This window comes from Sinohyriopsis cumingii, chromosome 17, assembly GCF_028554795.1.
Source record: "Sinohyriopsis cumingii isolate HCF-2022 chromosome 17, ASM2855479v2, whole genome shotgun sequence".
Taxonomy (NCBI): Eukaryota; Metazoa; Mollusca; class Bivalvia; order Unionida; family Unionidae; genus Sinohyriopsis; species Sinohyriopsis cumingii.
This window is the reverse complement of record NC_142977.1, coordinates 13,961,488-13,977,734: the sequence shown is the minus strand read 5'-3', so window position 1 is coordinate 13,977,734 and position 16,247 is coordinate 13,961,488. Positions and strand designations below refer to the sequence as shown.

The 16,247-nt window shown below is 34.4% G+C and overlaps 1 protein-coding gene across 1 annotated transcript in view; it reads right to left on the bottom strand.

Annotated features, from left to right (window-relative positions):
* The window catches only part of LOC149777783 (multiple epidermal growth factor-like domains protein 8), a 226,685-nt gene that overhangs the window by 16,788 nt on the left and 193,650 nt on the right, over positions 1–16,247 (bottom strand). Inside the window, exon 33 of the mRNA XM_089938822.1 lies at positions 452–671. Within this exon, the coding sequence (XP_089794948.1) occupies positions 452–671 (220 nt within the window). The remainder of the gene's footprint in view (positions 1–451; positions 672–16,247) is intronic.

Sequence of the window (16,247 nt, the reverse complement as noted above, 5' to 3'; positions counted from 1 at the left end):
TGACACCAGGACAACCAGTCCTAACACTAACCTCTTAATGCTGAGCGCCACATGAGGAACCTGTTAGTACCATTTTTGTAAGTCTTTGGTATGACTCAGCCAGGGATCAAACCCACGACCTCCTGTGTCTGGGGCAGACATTCTAACCACTAGGCCACCAGAGCGGTGACATGATATTGACATGAGTAACATGTACAATAAATATGAATCATATTATGACATATGAAAGAAACCGTTGTGAGGTGACTATCTGCATTTGGTGGAAGATTTGGTATGAATAACTACGGTGCATGTCAGTTCAACAATGTCGTACTTCATAAATAATTTCACTCTGTACCAAACAAATTTCATCAACAAGAATCTTTATCATTTTCATGAAAAGATTCTGTCCATATTAATGGTAGGAAAATTACTAAAATCAATGTGAATTCAATATCTTCAAATAGTTTACCTCCTTTTGTGACATCAATAGTGATTCTAATGTCCACATTAACATATTTTGGTTGAACAGCAAAAAAGACAGTCCGCCCCTGTTGAAGTGGACCTGGGTTCTGGGAGCACTCTGCCTGTGTGGTCGGATCAAAACAATATTCTCGATTAACACTCATCTGACGGTAACACTGATGTCCTTTTGTTGGATTGCCCAGGAAATATTCTTTGCAGGCCGAGCACTATAATAAATAAATAAAACGTAATTGTGGACCTGGAGCGTCACCAGCGTTTTTGTGTTGATGTATACCTGCAAGAATCTTAACACAAAAACATCAACGCAAAAAACTTTCTAACTATAGCAACAAATAACACCATCGATGAAAATATAAACAAACATCAATGTCAATGAAAATATAAACAAACATCAATGTCGATTGCAATAACACCTAATTACAATGGATGACAATAGCTCCAAATAACACAGTTTATGACTATAGCACCAAATAAACACTGTGGATACTCGTACATGAAGATCACAACCGTGATGTAGCAGAACAAAGATTACAACGGCGGTGTAACCTCTTTCCTGCCAACACCATAAGTGCTACAAAATAATACTGTTCTGAATACACACAATCTTATGCAATTATACTGTGCCATTCTTTCATCCACCTCTCTCTTTTATGCATACCCATGTACACACATTCATACATACACACATACATACATACACTCATATGTACACAAACATACATACACACCTACATACAGACATAAATACATACACTCATACACACATATGTACACACATACATGTAGACATACAATTCAATTATACATACACTTATAAAAACAAGGGTTTTTGAGTCTTCATTAAACTTATAGCAAATGAAAAAGTGTCCTTATTAAAGAAAGCAGCTGAAAAAGAAAGCATCCTTATTAAAGTAAGCAGATGAAAAAGTGTCCCTATTAAACTAAGCAGATGAAAAGGAAAGTGTCCTTAATGAATTAAGAAGATAAAAAGGAAAGCATCCTTATTGAACTAAGCAGATGAAATAGGAAAGCGTTTTTATTGAACAAAGCAGATGAAAAAGGAAAGCGTTTTTATTGAACTACGCAGATAAAAAAGAAAAGTGTCCTTACTGAACTAAGCAAATGAAAAAGGAGAGTGTCCTTACTGAATTAAGTAGGTGAAAAAAGGAGCCTCCTTACTAAACTAAGCAATGAAAAGAAAAGTGTCCTTACTTAAGAAAGCAGATGAAAAGGAAAGTGTCCCTACTTAACTAAGCAGATAGAAAGGAAAGTGTCCTTACTGAATTAAGCAGATAAAACGTGTCCTTATTGAACTAAGCAGATAAAAAGGAAAGTGTCCTTATTGAACTAAGCAGAAGAAAACGAAAGTGTCCTTACTGAATTAAGCAGATGAAAAGGAAAGCGTTCTTATTGAACTAAGCAGAAGAAAAGGAAAGTGTCCTTACTGAATTAAGTAGATGAAAAGCAAAGTGTACTTATTCAACTAAGCAGATGAAATGGAAAGTGTCCTTACTGAGATAAGTAGATGGAAAGGAAAGTGTCCTTACTGAATTAAGTAGATGAAAAGGAAAGTGTCCTTTATTGAACTATGCAGATGAAAAGGAAAGTGTCCTTACTGAACAAAGCAGATGAAAAGGAAAGTGTCCTTCCTGAACTAAGTAGATGAAAAAGGAAAGTGTCCTTACTGAATTAAGTAGAAGAAAAGGAAAGTGTCCTTACTAAACTAAGCAGATGAAAAGGAAAGTGTCCTTACCAAAATAAGAATATAAAAAGTGTCCTTACTCAATTAAGTAGATGAAAAGGAAAGTGTCCTTACTGAATTAAGTAGATGAAAAGGAAAGTGTCCTTACTGAATTAAGTAGATGAAAAGGAAAGTGTCCTTACTGAATTAAGTAGATGAAAAGGAAAGTGTCCTTATTGAACTAAGCAGATGAAAAGGAAAGTGTCCTTATTGAACTAAGCAGATCAAAAGGAAAGTGTCCTTACTGAATTAAGTAGATTAAAAGAAAAGTGTCCTTACTGAATTAAGTAGATGAAAAGAAAAGTGTCCTTACTGAATTAAGCATATAAAAAGTGTCTTATTGAACTAAGCAGATGAAAAGAAAAGTGTCCGTCCTGAACTAAGCAGATGAAAAAGGAAATGTCCTTACTGAATTCAGTAGATGAAAAGGAAAGAGTTCTTTTCTGAACTAAGCAGAAGAAAAAGGAAAGTGCCCTTACTGAATTAAGTAGAAGAAAAGGAAAGTGTCCTTACTGAACCAAGCAGATGAAAATGGAAAGAGTCCTTACTGAATTAAGCAGATGAAAAGGAAAGTGTCCTCACTGAATTAAGTAGATGAAAAGGAAAGTGTCCTTACTGAATTAAGTAGATGAAAAGGAAAGTGTACTTATTGAACTAAGCAGATGAAAAGGAAAGTGTCCTTACTGAATTAAGTAGATTAAAAGAAAAGTGTCCTTACTGAATTAAGTAGATGAAAAGGAAAGTGTCCTTACTGAGTTAAGCAGATGAAACGGAAAGTGTCCTTACTGAACTAAGTAGATGGAAAGAAAAGTATCCTTACTGAATTAAGTAGATGAAAAGGAAAGTGTCCTTTATTGAACTATGCAGATGAAAAGGAAAGTATCCTTACGGAACTAAGTAGATGAAAAAGGAAAGTGTCCTTACTGAATTAAGTAGAAGAAAAGGAAAGTGTCCTTACTGAACTAGGCAAATGAAAAAGGAAAGTGTCCTTACTAAATAAAGTAGATGAAAAGGAAAGTGTCCTTACTGAATTAAGGAGAAGAAAAGGAAAGTGTCCTTACTGAACTAAGCAGTTGAAAATGAAAGTGTCCTTACTCAACTAAGCAGATGGAAGGGAAAGTGTCCTTACTGCATTAAGCAGGTAAAAAGTGTCCTTATTGAACTAAGCAGATGAAAAGAAAAGTGTCCTTACGGAACTAAGTAGATGAAAAAGGAAAGTGTCCTTACTGAATTAAGTAGAAGAAAAGGAAAGTGTCCTTACTGAACTAAGCAGATGAAAAGGAAAGTGTCCTTAATGAACTAAGTATATCAAAAGTGTCCTTACTGAATTAAGTAGATGAAAAGGATAGTGTTCTTACTGAATTAATTACATGAAAAGGAAAGTGTCCTTATTGAACAAAGCAGCAGAAAACTTAAGTGTCCTTACTTAATTAAGTAGATGAAAAGAAAAGTGTCCTTCCTGAACAAAGCAGATGAAAAGGAAAGTGTCCTTATTGAACTAAGCAGGTGAAAAGGAAAGTGTCCTTAGTGAATTAAGTAGATCAAAAGGAAAGTGTCCTTCCTGAACTAAGCAGAAGAAAAGGAAAGTGATTGCACTGAATGAAGTAGATGAAAAGGAAAGTGTCCTTATTCAACTAAACAAACGAAAAGGAAAGTGTCCCTACTGAATTAAGTAGATGAAAAGGAAAGTGTCCTTACTGAACTAAGCAGATGAAAAAGAAAGTGTCCTTATTGAACTAAGCAGATGAAAAGGAAAGTGTCCATATTGAACTAAGCAGATGAAAAAGGAAAGTGTCCTTACTGAACTAAGCAGATGAAAAAGGAAAGTGTCCTTATTGAACTAAACACATGAAAAGGAAAGTGTCCTTACTGAACCAAGCAGATGAAAAAGGAAAGTGTCCTTACTGAATTAAGCAGATGAAAAAGGAAAGTGTCCTTACTGAATTAAGTAGAAGAAAAGGAAAGTGTCCTAACTGAATTAAGTAGATGAAAAGAAAGTGACCTTACTGAAGTAAGCAGATGAAAAAGGAATGTGTCCTTACTCAATTCAGCAGAAGAAAAGGAAAGTGTCTTTACTGAATTAAGCATATAAAAAGTGTCCTTACTAAACTAAGTAGATGAAAAGGAAAGTGTTCTTATAAAACGAAGCAGAAGAAAAGGAAAGTGTCCTTACTGAACTAAGCAGATGGAAAGGAAAGTGTCCTTACTGAATTAAACAGATAAAAAGTGTCCTTACTGAACTAAGCAGATGAAAAGAAAAGTGTCCTTACTGGATTAAGCATATAAAAAGTGTCCGTACTGAATTAAGTAGATGAAAAAGAAAGTGTCCTTACTGAATTAAGAAGATGAAAAGGAAAGTGTCCTTACTGAATTAAGCAGATGAAAAGGAAAGTGTCCAAACTGAATTAAGAAGATGAAAAGGAAAGTGTCCCTACTGAATTAAGAATATGAAAAGAAAAGTGTCCTTATTGAACTAAGCATACAAAAAGTGTCCTTACTGACTTAAGTAGATAAAAAGGAAAGTGTCCCTACTAAACAAAGGAGATGGAAAGGAAAGTGCTCCTACTGAACTAAGCAGATGGAAAGGAAAGTGTCCTTACTGAACTAAACAGATAAAAAGTGTCCTTACTGAATTAAGTACATGAAAAGGAAATTGTCCTTACTGAGCTAAGCAGACGAAAAGGAAAGTGTCCCCACTGAACTAAGCAGACGGAAAAGAAAGTGTCCTTACTGAATTAAGCAGATAAAAAGTCGCCTTACTGAACTAAGCAGAAGAAAAGGAAAGTGTCCTTACTGAATTAAGCATTTGAAAAGAAAAGTGTCCTTAATGCATCAAGGAGATGAAAAGGAAAGTGTCCCTACTGAACTAAGCAGATGGAAAAGAAAGTGTCCTTACTGAACTCAGTATATAAAAAGTGTCCTCACTGAATTACGTAGATGAAAAGGAAAGTGTCTTTATTGAACTAAGCAGATGAAAAGGAAAGTGTCCATCCTGAATTAAGAATATGAAAAGAAAAGTGTCCTTACTGAACTAAGCATACAAAAAGTGTCCTTACTGACTTAAGTAGATAAAAAGGAAAGTGTCCCTATTGAACTAAGCAGATGGAAAGGAAAGTGTCCCTACTTAACTATGCAGATGGAAAGGAAAGTGTCCTTACTGAACTAAGAAGATGAAAAGGAATGTGTCCTTACGGAACTAAATAGATGAAAAAGGAAAGTGTCCTTACTGAATTAAGTAGAAGAAAAGGAAAGTGTCCTTACTGAACTAAGCAAATGAAAAAGGAAAGTGTCCTTACTAAATAAAGCAGATGAAAAGGAAAGTGTCCTTACTGAATTAAGGAGAAGAAAAGGAAAGTGTCCTTACTGAACTAAGCAGATGAAAAGGAAAGTGTCCTTACTGAACTAAGCAGATGGAAAGAAAAGTGTCCTTACTAAATTCAGCAGATAAAAAGTGTTCTTAGTGAACTAAGCAGATGAAAAGAAAAGTGTCCTTACGGAACTAAGCAGATGGAAAGGAAAGTGTCCTTACTGCATTAAGCAGATAAAAAGTGTCCTTACTGAACAAAAGATGAAAAGAAAAGTGGCCATACTGAATTAAGTAGATGAAAATGAAAGTGTCCTTACTGAATTAAGTAGATGAAAAGTAAAGTGTCCTTACTGAATTAAGCAGGTGAATAGAAAAGTGTCGTTACGGAATTAAGTAGATGAAAAGGAAAGTGTCTCTACTGAACTAAGCAGATGGAAAGGAAAGTGTCCCTACTGAACTAAGCAGATGGAAAGGAAAGAGTTCTTACTGAACTAAGCATATAAAAATTGTCCTTACTGAATTAAATAGATGAAAAGGAAAGTGTCCCTACTGAACTCATAAGATGAAAAGGAAAGTGTTCTTACTGAGCTAAGTATATTAAAAGTGAACTTACTGAATTAAGTAGATAAAAAGGAAACTGTCCTTAGTGAATTAAGTAGATGAAAAGGAAAGTGTCCTTATTGAACTAAGCAGATGAAAAGGAAAGTGTCCTTCCTGAATTAAGTAGATGAAAAGAAAAGTGTCCCTACCGAATTAAGTAGAAGAAAAGGAAAGTGTCCTTACTGAACTAAGAAGATGAAAAGGAAAGTGTCCTTACTGAACGAAGTATATAAAAAGTGTCCTTACTGAATAAAGTAGATGAAAAGGAAAGTCTCCTTACTGAATTAAGTAGATGAAAAGGAAAGTGTCCTTACTGACTTAAGTAGATGAAAAGGAAAGTCTCCTTATTGAATTAAGTAGATGAAAAGGAAAGTGTCCTTACTAAATTAAGTAGATGAAAAGAAAAGTATCTTATTGAATTAAGTAGATGAAAAGGAAAGTGTCCTTACGGAACTAAGTAGATGAAAAGGAAACTGTCCTTACTGAATTAAGTAGATGAAAAGGAAAGTGTCCTCACGGAACTAAGTAGATGAAAAGGAAAGTGTCCTTACTGAATTAAGTAGATGAAAAGGAACGTGTCCTTTATTGAACTATGCAGATGAATAGGAAAGTTTCCTTACTGAACTAAGTAGATGAAAAGGAAAGAGTCCTTACTGAATTAAGTACATGAAAAGAAAAGTGTCCTTACTGAACTAAGCAGACGAAAAGGAAAGTGTCCTTAATGAACTAAGCAGATGGAAAGGAAAGTGTCCTTACTGAATTAAGCAGGTAAAAACTGTCCTTACTGAACTAGGCAGATCAAAAGAAAGGTGTCCTTACGGAAATAAATAGATGAAAAAGGAAAGTGTCCTTACTGAATTAAGTAGAAGAAAAGGAAAGTGTCCTTACTGAACTAAGCAGATGAAAAAGGAAAGTGTCGTTATTGAATTAAGTAGAAGAAAAGGAAAGTGTCCTTACTGAACTAAGCAGATGAAAAGGAAAGTGTCCTTACTGAACTAAGCAGATCAAAAAGGAAAGTGTCCTTACTCAATTAAGCACAAGAAAAAGGACAGTCTCCTTTCTGAACTAAGCAGATGAAAAGGAAAGTGTCCTTACTGAAAGAAGCAGATGCAAAGGAAAGTATCCCTACTGCATTAAGTAGATGAAAATGAATGTGTCCTTATTGAACTAAGCAGATAAAAAGGAAAGTGTCCTTACTGAACTAAGCAGATGAAAAAGGAAAGAGTCATTATTGAATTAAGTAGAAGAAAAGGAAAGTGTCCTTACTGAACTAAGCACATGAAAAGGAAAGTGTCCTTATTGAACTAAGCAGATCAAAATGGAAAGTGTCCTTACTCAATTAAGTACAAGAAAAAGGACAGTCTCCTTTCTGAACTAAGCAGATGAAAAGGAAAGTGTCCCTACTGAATTAAGTAGATGAAAAGGAAAGTGTCCTTATTAAACAAATTAGATGAAAACGAAAGTGTCCTTACTGAATTAAGCAGATAAAAAGTGTCCTTACTGAACTAAGAAGAAGAAAAGGAAAGCGTTCTTATTGAACTAAGCAGAAGAAAAGGAAAGTGTCCTTACTGAATTAAGTAGATGAAAAGCAAAGTGTACTTATTCAACTAAGCAGATGAAATGGAAAGTGTCCTTACTGAGATAAGTAGATGGAAAGGAAAGTGTCCTTACTGAATTAAGTAGATGAAAAGGAAAGTGTCCTTTATTGAACTATGCAGATGAAAAGGAAAGTGTCCTTACTGAACAAAGCAGATGAAAAGGAAAGTGTCCTTCCTGAACTAAGTAGATGAAAAAGGAAAGTGTCCTTACTGAATTAAGTAGAAGAAAAGGAAAGTGTCCTTACTAAACTAAGCAGATGAAAAGGAAAGTGTCCTTACCAAAATAAGAATATAAAAAGTGTCCTTACTCAATTAAGTAGATGAAAAGGAAAGTGTCCTTACTGAATTAAGTAGATGAAAAGGAAAGTGTCCTTACTGAATTAAGTAGATGAAAAGGAAAGTGTCCTTACTGAATTAAGTAGATGAAAAGGAAAGTGTCCTTATTGAACTAAGCAGATGAAAAGGAAAGTGTCCTTATTGAACTAAGCAGATCAAAAGGAAAGTGTCCTTACTGAATTAAGTAGATTAAAAGAAAAGTGTCCTTACTGAATTAAGTAGATGAAAAGAAAAGTGTCCTTACTGAATTAAGCATATAAAAAGTGTCTTATTGAACTAAGCAGATGAAAAGAAAAGTGTCCGTCCTGAACTAAGCAGATGAAAAAGGAAATGTCCTTACTGAATTCAGTAGATGAAAAGGAAAGAGTTCTTTTCTGAACTAAGCAGAAGAAAAAGGAAAGTGCCCTTACTGAATTAAGTAGAAGAAAAGGAAAGTGTCCTTACTGAACCAAGCAGATGAAAATGGAAAGAGTCCTTACTGAATTAAGCAGATGAAAAGGAAAGTGTCCTCACTGAATTAAGTAGATGAAAAGGAAAGTGTCCTTACTGAATTAAGTAGATGAAAAGGAAAGTGTACTTATTGAACTAAGCAGATGAAAAGGAAAGTGTCCTTACTGAATTAAGTAGATTAAAAGAAAAGTGTCCTTACTGAATTAAGTAGATGAAAAGGAAAGTGTCCTTACTGAGTTAAGCAGATGAAACGGAAAGTGTCCTTACTGAACTAAGTAGATGGAAAGAAAAGTATCCTTACTGAATTAAGTAGATGAAAAGGAAAGTGTCCTTTATTGAACTATGCAGATGAAAAGGAAAGTATCCTTACGGAACTAAGTAGATGAAAAAGGAAAGTGTCCTTACTGAATTAAGTAGAAGAAAAGGAAAGTGTCCTTACTGAACTAAGCAAATGAAAAAGGAAAGTGTCCTTACTAAATAAAGTAGATGAAAAGGAAAGTGTCCTTACTGAATTAAGGAGAAGAAAAGGAAAGTGTCCTTACTGAACTAAGCAGTTGAAAATGAAAGTGTCCTTACTCAACTAAGCAGATGGAAAGGAAAGTGTCCTTACTGCATTAAGCAGGTAAAAAGTGTCCTTATTGAACTAAGCAGATGAAAAGAAAAGTGTCCTTACGGAACTAAGTAGATGAAAAAGGAAAGTGTCCTTACTGAATTAAGTAGAAGAAAAGGAAAGTGTCCTTACTGAACTAAGCAGATGAAAAGGAAAGTGTCCTTAATGAACTAAGTATATCAAAAGTGTCCTTACTGAATTAAGCAGATGAAAAGGATAGTGTTCTTACTGAATTAATTACATGAAAAGGAAAGTGTCCTTATTGAACAAAGCAGCAGAAAACTTAAGTGTCCTTACTTAATTAAGTAGATGAAAAGAAAAGTGTCCTTCCTGAACAAAGCAGATGAAAAGGAAAGTGTCCTTATTGAACTAAGCAGGTGAAAAGGAAAGTGTCCTTAGTGAATTAAGTAGATCAAAAGGAAAGTGTCCTTCCTGAACTAAGCAGAAGAAAAGGAAAGTGATTGCACTGAATGAAGTAGATGAAAAGGAAAGTGTCCTTATTCAACTAAACAAACGAAAAGGAAAGTGTCCCTACTGAATTAAGTAGATGAAAAGGAAAGTGTCCTTACTGAACTAAGCAGATGAAAAAGAAAGTGTCCTTATTGAACTAAGCAGATGAAAAGGAAAGTGTCCATATTGAACTAAGCAGATGAAAAAGGAAAGTGTCCTTACTGAACTAAGCAGATGAAAAAGGAAAGTGTCCTTATTGAACTAAACACATGAAAAGGAAAGTGTCCTTACTGAACCAAGCAGATGAAAAAGGAAAGTGTCCTTACTGAATTAAGCAGATGAAAAAGGAAAGTGTCCTTACTGAATTAAGTAGAAGAAAAGGAAAGTGTCCTAACTGAATTAAGTAGATGAAAAGAAAGTGACCTTACTGAAGTAAGCAGATGAAAAAGGAATGTGTCCTTACTCAATTCAGCAGAAGAAAAGGAAAGTGTCTTTACTGAATTAAGCATATAAAAAGTGTCCTTACTAAACTAAGTAGATGAAAAGGAAAGTGTTCTTATAAAACGAAGCAGAAGAAAAGGAAAGTGTCCTTACTGAACTAAGCAGATGGAAAGGAAAGTGTCCTTACTGAATTAAACAGATAAAAAGTGTCCTTATGAACTAAGCAGATGAAAAGAAAAGTGTCCTTACTGGATTAAGCATATAAAAAGTGTCCGTACTGAATTAAGTAGATGAAAAAGAAAGTGTCCTTACTGAATTAAGAAGATGAAAAGGAAAGTGTCCTTACTGAATTAAGCAGATGAAAAGGAAAGTGTCCAAACTGAATTAAGAAGATGAAAAAGAAAGTGTCCCTACTGAATTAAGAATATGAAAAGAAAAGTGTCCTTATTGAACTAAGCATACAAAAAGTGTCCTTACTGACTTAAGTAGATAAAAAGGAAAGTGTCCCTACTAAACAAAGGAGATGGAAAGGAAAGTGCTCCTACTGAACTAAGCAGATGGAAAGGAAAGTGTCCTTACTGAACTAAACAGATAAAAAGTGTCCTTACTGAATTAAGTACATGAAAAGGAAATTGTCCTTACTGAGCTAAGCAGACGAAAAGGAAAGTGTCCCCACTGAACTAAGCAGACGGAAAGGAAAGTGTCCTTACTGAATTAAGCAGATAAAAAGTCGCCTTACTGAACTAAGCAGAAGAAAAGGAAAGTGTCCTTACTGAATTAAGCATTTGAAAAGAAAAGTGTCCTTAATGCATCAAGTAGATGAAAAGGAAAGTGTCCCTACTGAACTAAGCAGATGGAAAAGAAAGTGTCCTTACTGAACTCAGTATATAAAAAGTGTCCTCACTGAATTACGTAGATGAAAAGGAAAGTGTCTTTATTGAACTAAGCAGATGAAAAGGAAAGTGTCCATCCTGAATTAAGAATATGAAAAGAAAAGTGTCCTTACTGAACTAAGCATACAAAAAGTGTCCTTACTGACTTAAGTAGATAAAAAGGAAAGTGTCCCTATTGAACTAAGCAGATGGAAAGGAAAGTGTCCCTACTTAACTATGCAGATGGAAAGGAAAGTGTCCTTACTGAACTAAGAAGATGAAAAGGAATGTGTCCTTACGGAACTAAATAGATGAAAAAGGAAAGTGTCCTTACTGAATTAAGTAGAAGAAAAGGAAAGTGTCCTTACTGAACTAAGCAAATGAAAAAGGAAAGTGTCCTTACTAAATAAAGCAGATGAAAAGGAAAGTGTCCTTACTGAATTAAGGAGAAGAAAAGGAAAGTGTCCTTACTGAACTAAGCAGATGAAAAGGAAAGTGTCCTTACTGAACTAAGCAGATGGAAAGAAAAGTGTCCTTACTAAATTCAGCAGATAAAAAGTGTTCTTAGTGAACTAAGCAGATGAAAAGAAAAGTGTCCTTACGGAACTAAGCAGATGGAAAGGAAAGTGTCCTTACTGCATTAAGCAGATAAAAAGTGTCCTTACTGAACAAAAGATGAAAAGAAAAGTGGCCTTACTGAATTAAGTAGATGAAAATGAAAGTGTCCTTACTGAATTAAGTAGATGAAAAGTAAAGTGTCCTTACTGAATTAAGCAGGTGAATAGAAAAGTGTCGTTACGGAATTAAGTAGATGAAAAGGAAAGTGTCTCTACTGAACTAAGCAGATGGAAAGGAAAGTGTCCCTACTGAACTAAGCAGATGGAAAGGAAAGAGTTCTTACTGAACTAAGCATATAAAAATTGTCCTTACTGAATTAAATAGATGAAAAGGAAAGTGTCCCTACTGAACTCATAAGATGAAAAGGAAAGTGTTCTTACTGAGCTAAGTATATTAAAAGTGAACTTACTGAATAAAGTAGATAAAAAGGAAACTGTCCTTAGTGAATTAAGTAGATGAAAAGGAAAGTGTCCTTATTGAACTAAGCAGATGAAAAGGAAAGTGTCCTTCCTGAATTAAGTAGATGAAAAGAAAAGTGTCCCTACCGAATTAAGTAGAAGAAAAGGAAAGTGTCCTTACTGAACTAAGAAGATGAAAAGGAAAGTGTCCTTACTGAACGAAGTATATAAAAAGTGTCCTTACTGAATAAAGTAGATGAAAAGGAAAGTCTCCTTACTGAATTAAGTAGATGAAAAGGAAAGTGTCCTTACTGACTTAAGTAGATGAAAAGGAAAGTCTCCTTATTGAATTAAGTAGATGAAAAGGAAAGTGTCCTTACTAAATTAAGTAGATGAAAAGAAAAGTATCTTATTGAATTAAGTAGATGAAAAGGAAAGTGTCCTTACGGAACTAAGTAGATGAAAAGGAAACTGTCCTTACTGAATTAAGTAGATGAAAAGGAAAGTGTCCTCACGGAACTAAGTAGATGAAAAGGAAAGTGTCCTTACTGAATTAAGTAGATGAAAAGGAACGTGTCCTTTATTGAACTATGCAGATGAATAGGAAAGTTTCCTTACTGAACTAAGTAGATGAAAAGGAAAGAGTCCTTACTGAATTAAGTACATGAAAAGAAAAGTGTCCTTACTGAACTAAGCAGACGAAAAGGAAAGTGTCCTTAATGAACTAAGCAGATGGAAAGGAAAGTGTCCTTACTGAATTAAGCAGGTAAAAACTGTCCTTACTGAACTAGGCAGATCAAAAGAAAGGTGTCCTTACGGAAATAAATAGATGAAAAAGGAAAGTGTCCTTACTGAATTAAGTAGAAGAAAAGGAAAGTGTCCTTACTGAACTAAGCAAATGAAAAAGGAAAGTGTCCTTACTAAATAAAGCAGATGAAAAGGAAAGTGTCCTTACTGAATTAAGGAGAAGAAAAGGAAAGTGTCCTTACTGAACTAAGCAGATGAAAAGGAAAGTGTCCTTACTGAACTAAGCAGATGGAAAGAAAAGTGTCCTTACTAAATTCAGCAGATAAAAAGTGTTCTTAGTGAACTAAGCAGATGAAAAGAAAAGTGTCCTTACGGAACTAAGCAGATGGAAAGGAAAGTGTCCTTACTGCATTAAGCAGATAAAAAGTGTCCTTACTGAACAAAAGATGAAAAGAAAAGTGGCCATACTGAATTAAGTAGATGAAAATGAAAGTGTCCTTACTGAATTAAGTAGATGAAAAGTAAAGTGTCCTTACTGAATTAAGCAGGTGAATAGAAAAGTGTCGTTACGGAATTAAGTAGATGAAAAGGAAAGTGTCTCTACTGAACTAAGCAGATGGAAAGGAAAGTGTCCCTACTGAACTAAGCAGATGGAAAGGAAAGAGTTCTTACTGAACTAAGCATATAAAAATTGTCCTTACTGAATTAAATAGATGAAAAGGAAAGTGTCCCTACTGAACTCATAAGATGAAAAGGAAAGTGTTCTTACTGAGCTAAGTATATTAAAAGTGAACTTACTGAATTAAGTAGATAAAAAGGAAACTGTCCTTAGTGAATTAAGTAGATGAAAAGGAAAGTGTCCTTATTGAACTAAGCAGATGAAAAGGAAAGTGTCCTTCCTGAATTAAGTAGATGAAAAGAAAAGTGTCCCTACCGAATTAAGTAGAAGAAAAGGAAAGTGTCCTTACTGAACTAAGAAGATGAAAAGGAAAGTGTCCTTACTGAACGAAGTATATAAAAAGTGTCCTTACTGAATAAAGTAGATGAAAAGGAAAGTCTCCTTACTGAATTAAGTAGATGAAAAGGAAAGTGTCCTTACTGACTTAAGTAGATGAAAAGGAAAGTCTCCTTATTGAATTAAGTAGATGAAAAGGAAAGTGTCCTTACTAAATTAAGTAGATGAAAAGAAAAGTATCTTATTGAATTAAGTAGATGAAAAGGAAAGTGTCCTTACGGAACTAAGTAGATGAAAAGGAAACTGTCCTTACTGAATTAAGTAGATGAAAAGGAAAGTGTCCTCACGGAACTAAGTAGATGAAAAGGAAAGTGTCCTTACTGAATTAAGTAGATGAAAAGGAACGTGTCCTTTATTGAACTATGCAGATGAATAGGAAAGTTTCCTTACTGAACTAAGTAGATGAAAAGGAAAGAGTCCTTACTGAATTAAGTACATGAAAAGAAAAGTGTCCTTACTGAACTAAGCAGACGAAAAGGAAAGTGTCCTTAATGAACTAAGCAGATGGAAAGGAAAGTGTCCTTACTGAATTAAGCAGGTAAAAACTGTCCTTACTGAACTAGGCAGATCAAAAGAAAGGTGTCCTTACGGAAATAAATAGATGAAAAAGGAAAGTGTCCTTACTGAATTAAGTAGAAGAAAAGGAAAGTGTCCTTACTGAACTAAGCAGATGAAAAAGGAAAGTGTCGTTATTGAATTAAGTAGAAGAAAAGGAAAGTGTCCTTACTGAACTAAGCAGATGAAAAGGAAAGTGTCCTTACTGAACTAAGCAGATCAAAAAGGAAAGTGTCCTTACTCAATTAAGCACAAGAAAAAGGACAGTCTCCTTTCTGAACTAAGCAGATGAAAAGGAAAGTGTCCTTACTGAAAGAAGCAGATGCAAAGGAAAGTATCCCTACTGCATTAAGTAGATGAAAATGAATGTGTCCTTATTGAACTAAGCAGATAAAAAGGAAAGTGTCCTTACTGAACTAAGCAGATGAAAAAGGAAAGAGTCATTATTGAATTAAGTAGAAGAAAAGGAAAGTGTCCTTACTGAACTAAGCACATGAAAAGGAAAGTGTCCTTATTGAACTAAGCAGATCAAAATGGAAAGTGTCCTTACTCAATTAAGTACAAGAAAAAGGACAGTCTCCTTTCTGAACTAAGCAGATGAAAAGGAAAGTGTCCCTACTGAATTAAGTAGATGAAAAGGAAAGTGTCCTTATTAAACAAATTAGATGAAAACGAAAGTGTCCTTACTGAATTAAGCAGATAAAAAGTGTCCTTACTGAACTAAGAAGAAGAAAAGGAAAGCGTTCTTATTGAACTAAGCAGAAGAAAAGGAAAGTGTCCTTACTGAATTAAGTAGATGAAAAGCAAAGTGTACTTATTCAACTAAGCAGATGAAATGGAAAGTGTCCTTACTGAGATAAGTAGATGGAAAGGAAAGTGTCCTTACTGAATTAAGTAGATGAAAAGGAAAGTGTCCTTTATTGAACTATGCAGATGAAAAGGAAAGTGTCCTTACTGAACAAAGCAGATGAAAAGGAAAGTGTCCTTCCTGAACTAAGTAGATGAAAAAGGAAAGTGTCCTTACTGAATTAAGTAGAAGAAAAGGAAAGTGTCCTTACTAAACTAAGCAGATGAAAAGGAAAGTGTCCTTACCAAAATAAGAATATAAAAAGTGTCCTTACTCAATTAAGTAGATGAAAAGGAAAGTGTCCTTACTGAATTAAGTAGATGAAAAGGAAAGTGTCCTTACTGAATTAAGTAGATGAAAAGGAAAGTGTCCTTACTGAATTAAGTAGATGAAAAGGAAAGTGTCCTTATTGAACTAAGCAGATGAAAAGGAAAGTGTCCTTATTGAACTAAGCAGATCAAAAGGAAAGTGTCCTTACTGAATTAAGTAGATTAAAAGAAAAGTGTCCTTACTGAATTAAGTAGATGAAAAGAAAAGTGTCCTTACTGAATTAAGCATATAAAAAGTGTCTTATTGAACTAAGCAGATGAAAAGAAAAGTGTCCGTCCTGAACTAAGCAGATGAAAAAGGAAATGTCCTTACTGAATTCAGTAGATGAAAAGGAAAGAGTTCTTTTCTGAACTAAGCAGAAGAAAAAGGAAAGTGCCCTTACTGAATTAAGTAGAAGAAAAGGAAAGTGTCCTTACTGAACCAAGCAGATGAAAATGGAAAGAGTCCTTACTGAATTAAGCAGATGAAAAGGAAAGTGTCCTCACTGAATTAAGTAGATGAAAAGGAAAGTGTCCTTACTGAATTAAGTAGATGAAAAGGAAAGTGTACTTATTGAACTAAGCAGATGAAAAGGAAAGTGTCCTTACTGAATTAAGTAGATTAAAAGAAAAGTGTCCTTACTGAATTAAGTAGATGAAAAGGAAAGTGTCCTTACTGAGTTAAGCAGATGAAACGGAAAGTGTCCTTACTGAACTAAGTAGATGGAAAGAAAAGTATCCTTACTGAATTAAGTAGATGAAAAGGAAAGTGTCCTTTATTGAACTATGCAGATGAAAAGGAAAGTATCCTTACGGAACTAAGTAGATGAAAAAGGAAAGTGTCCTTACTGAATTAAGTAGAAGAAAAGGAAAGTGTCCTTACTGAACT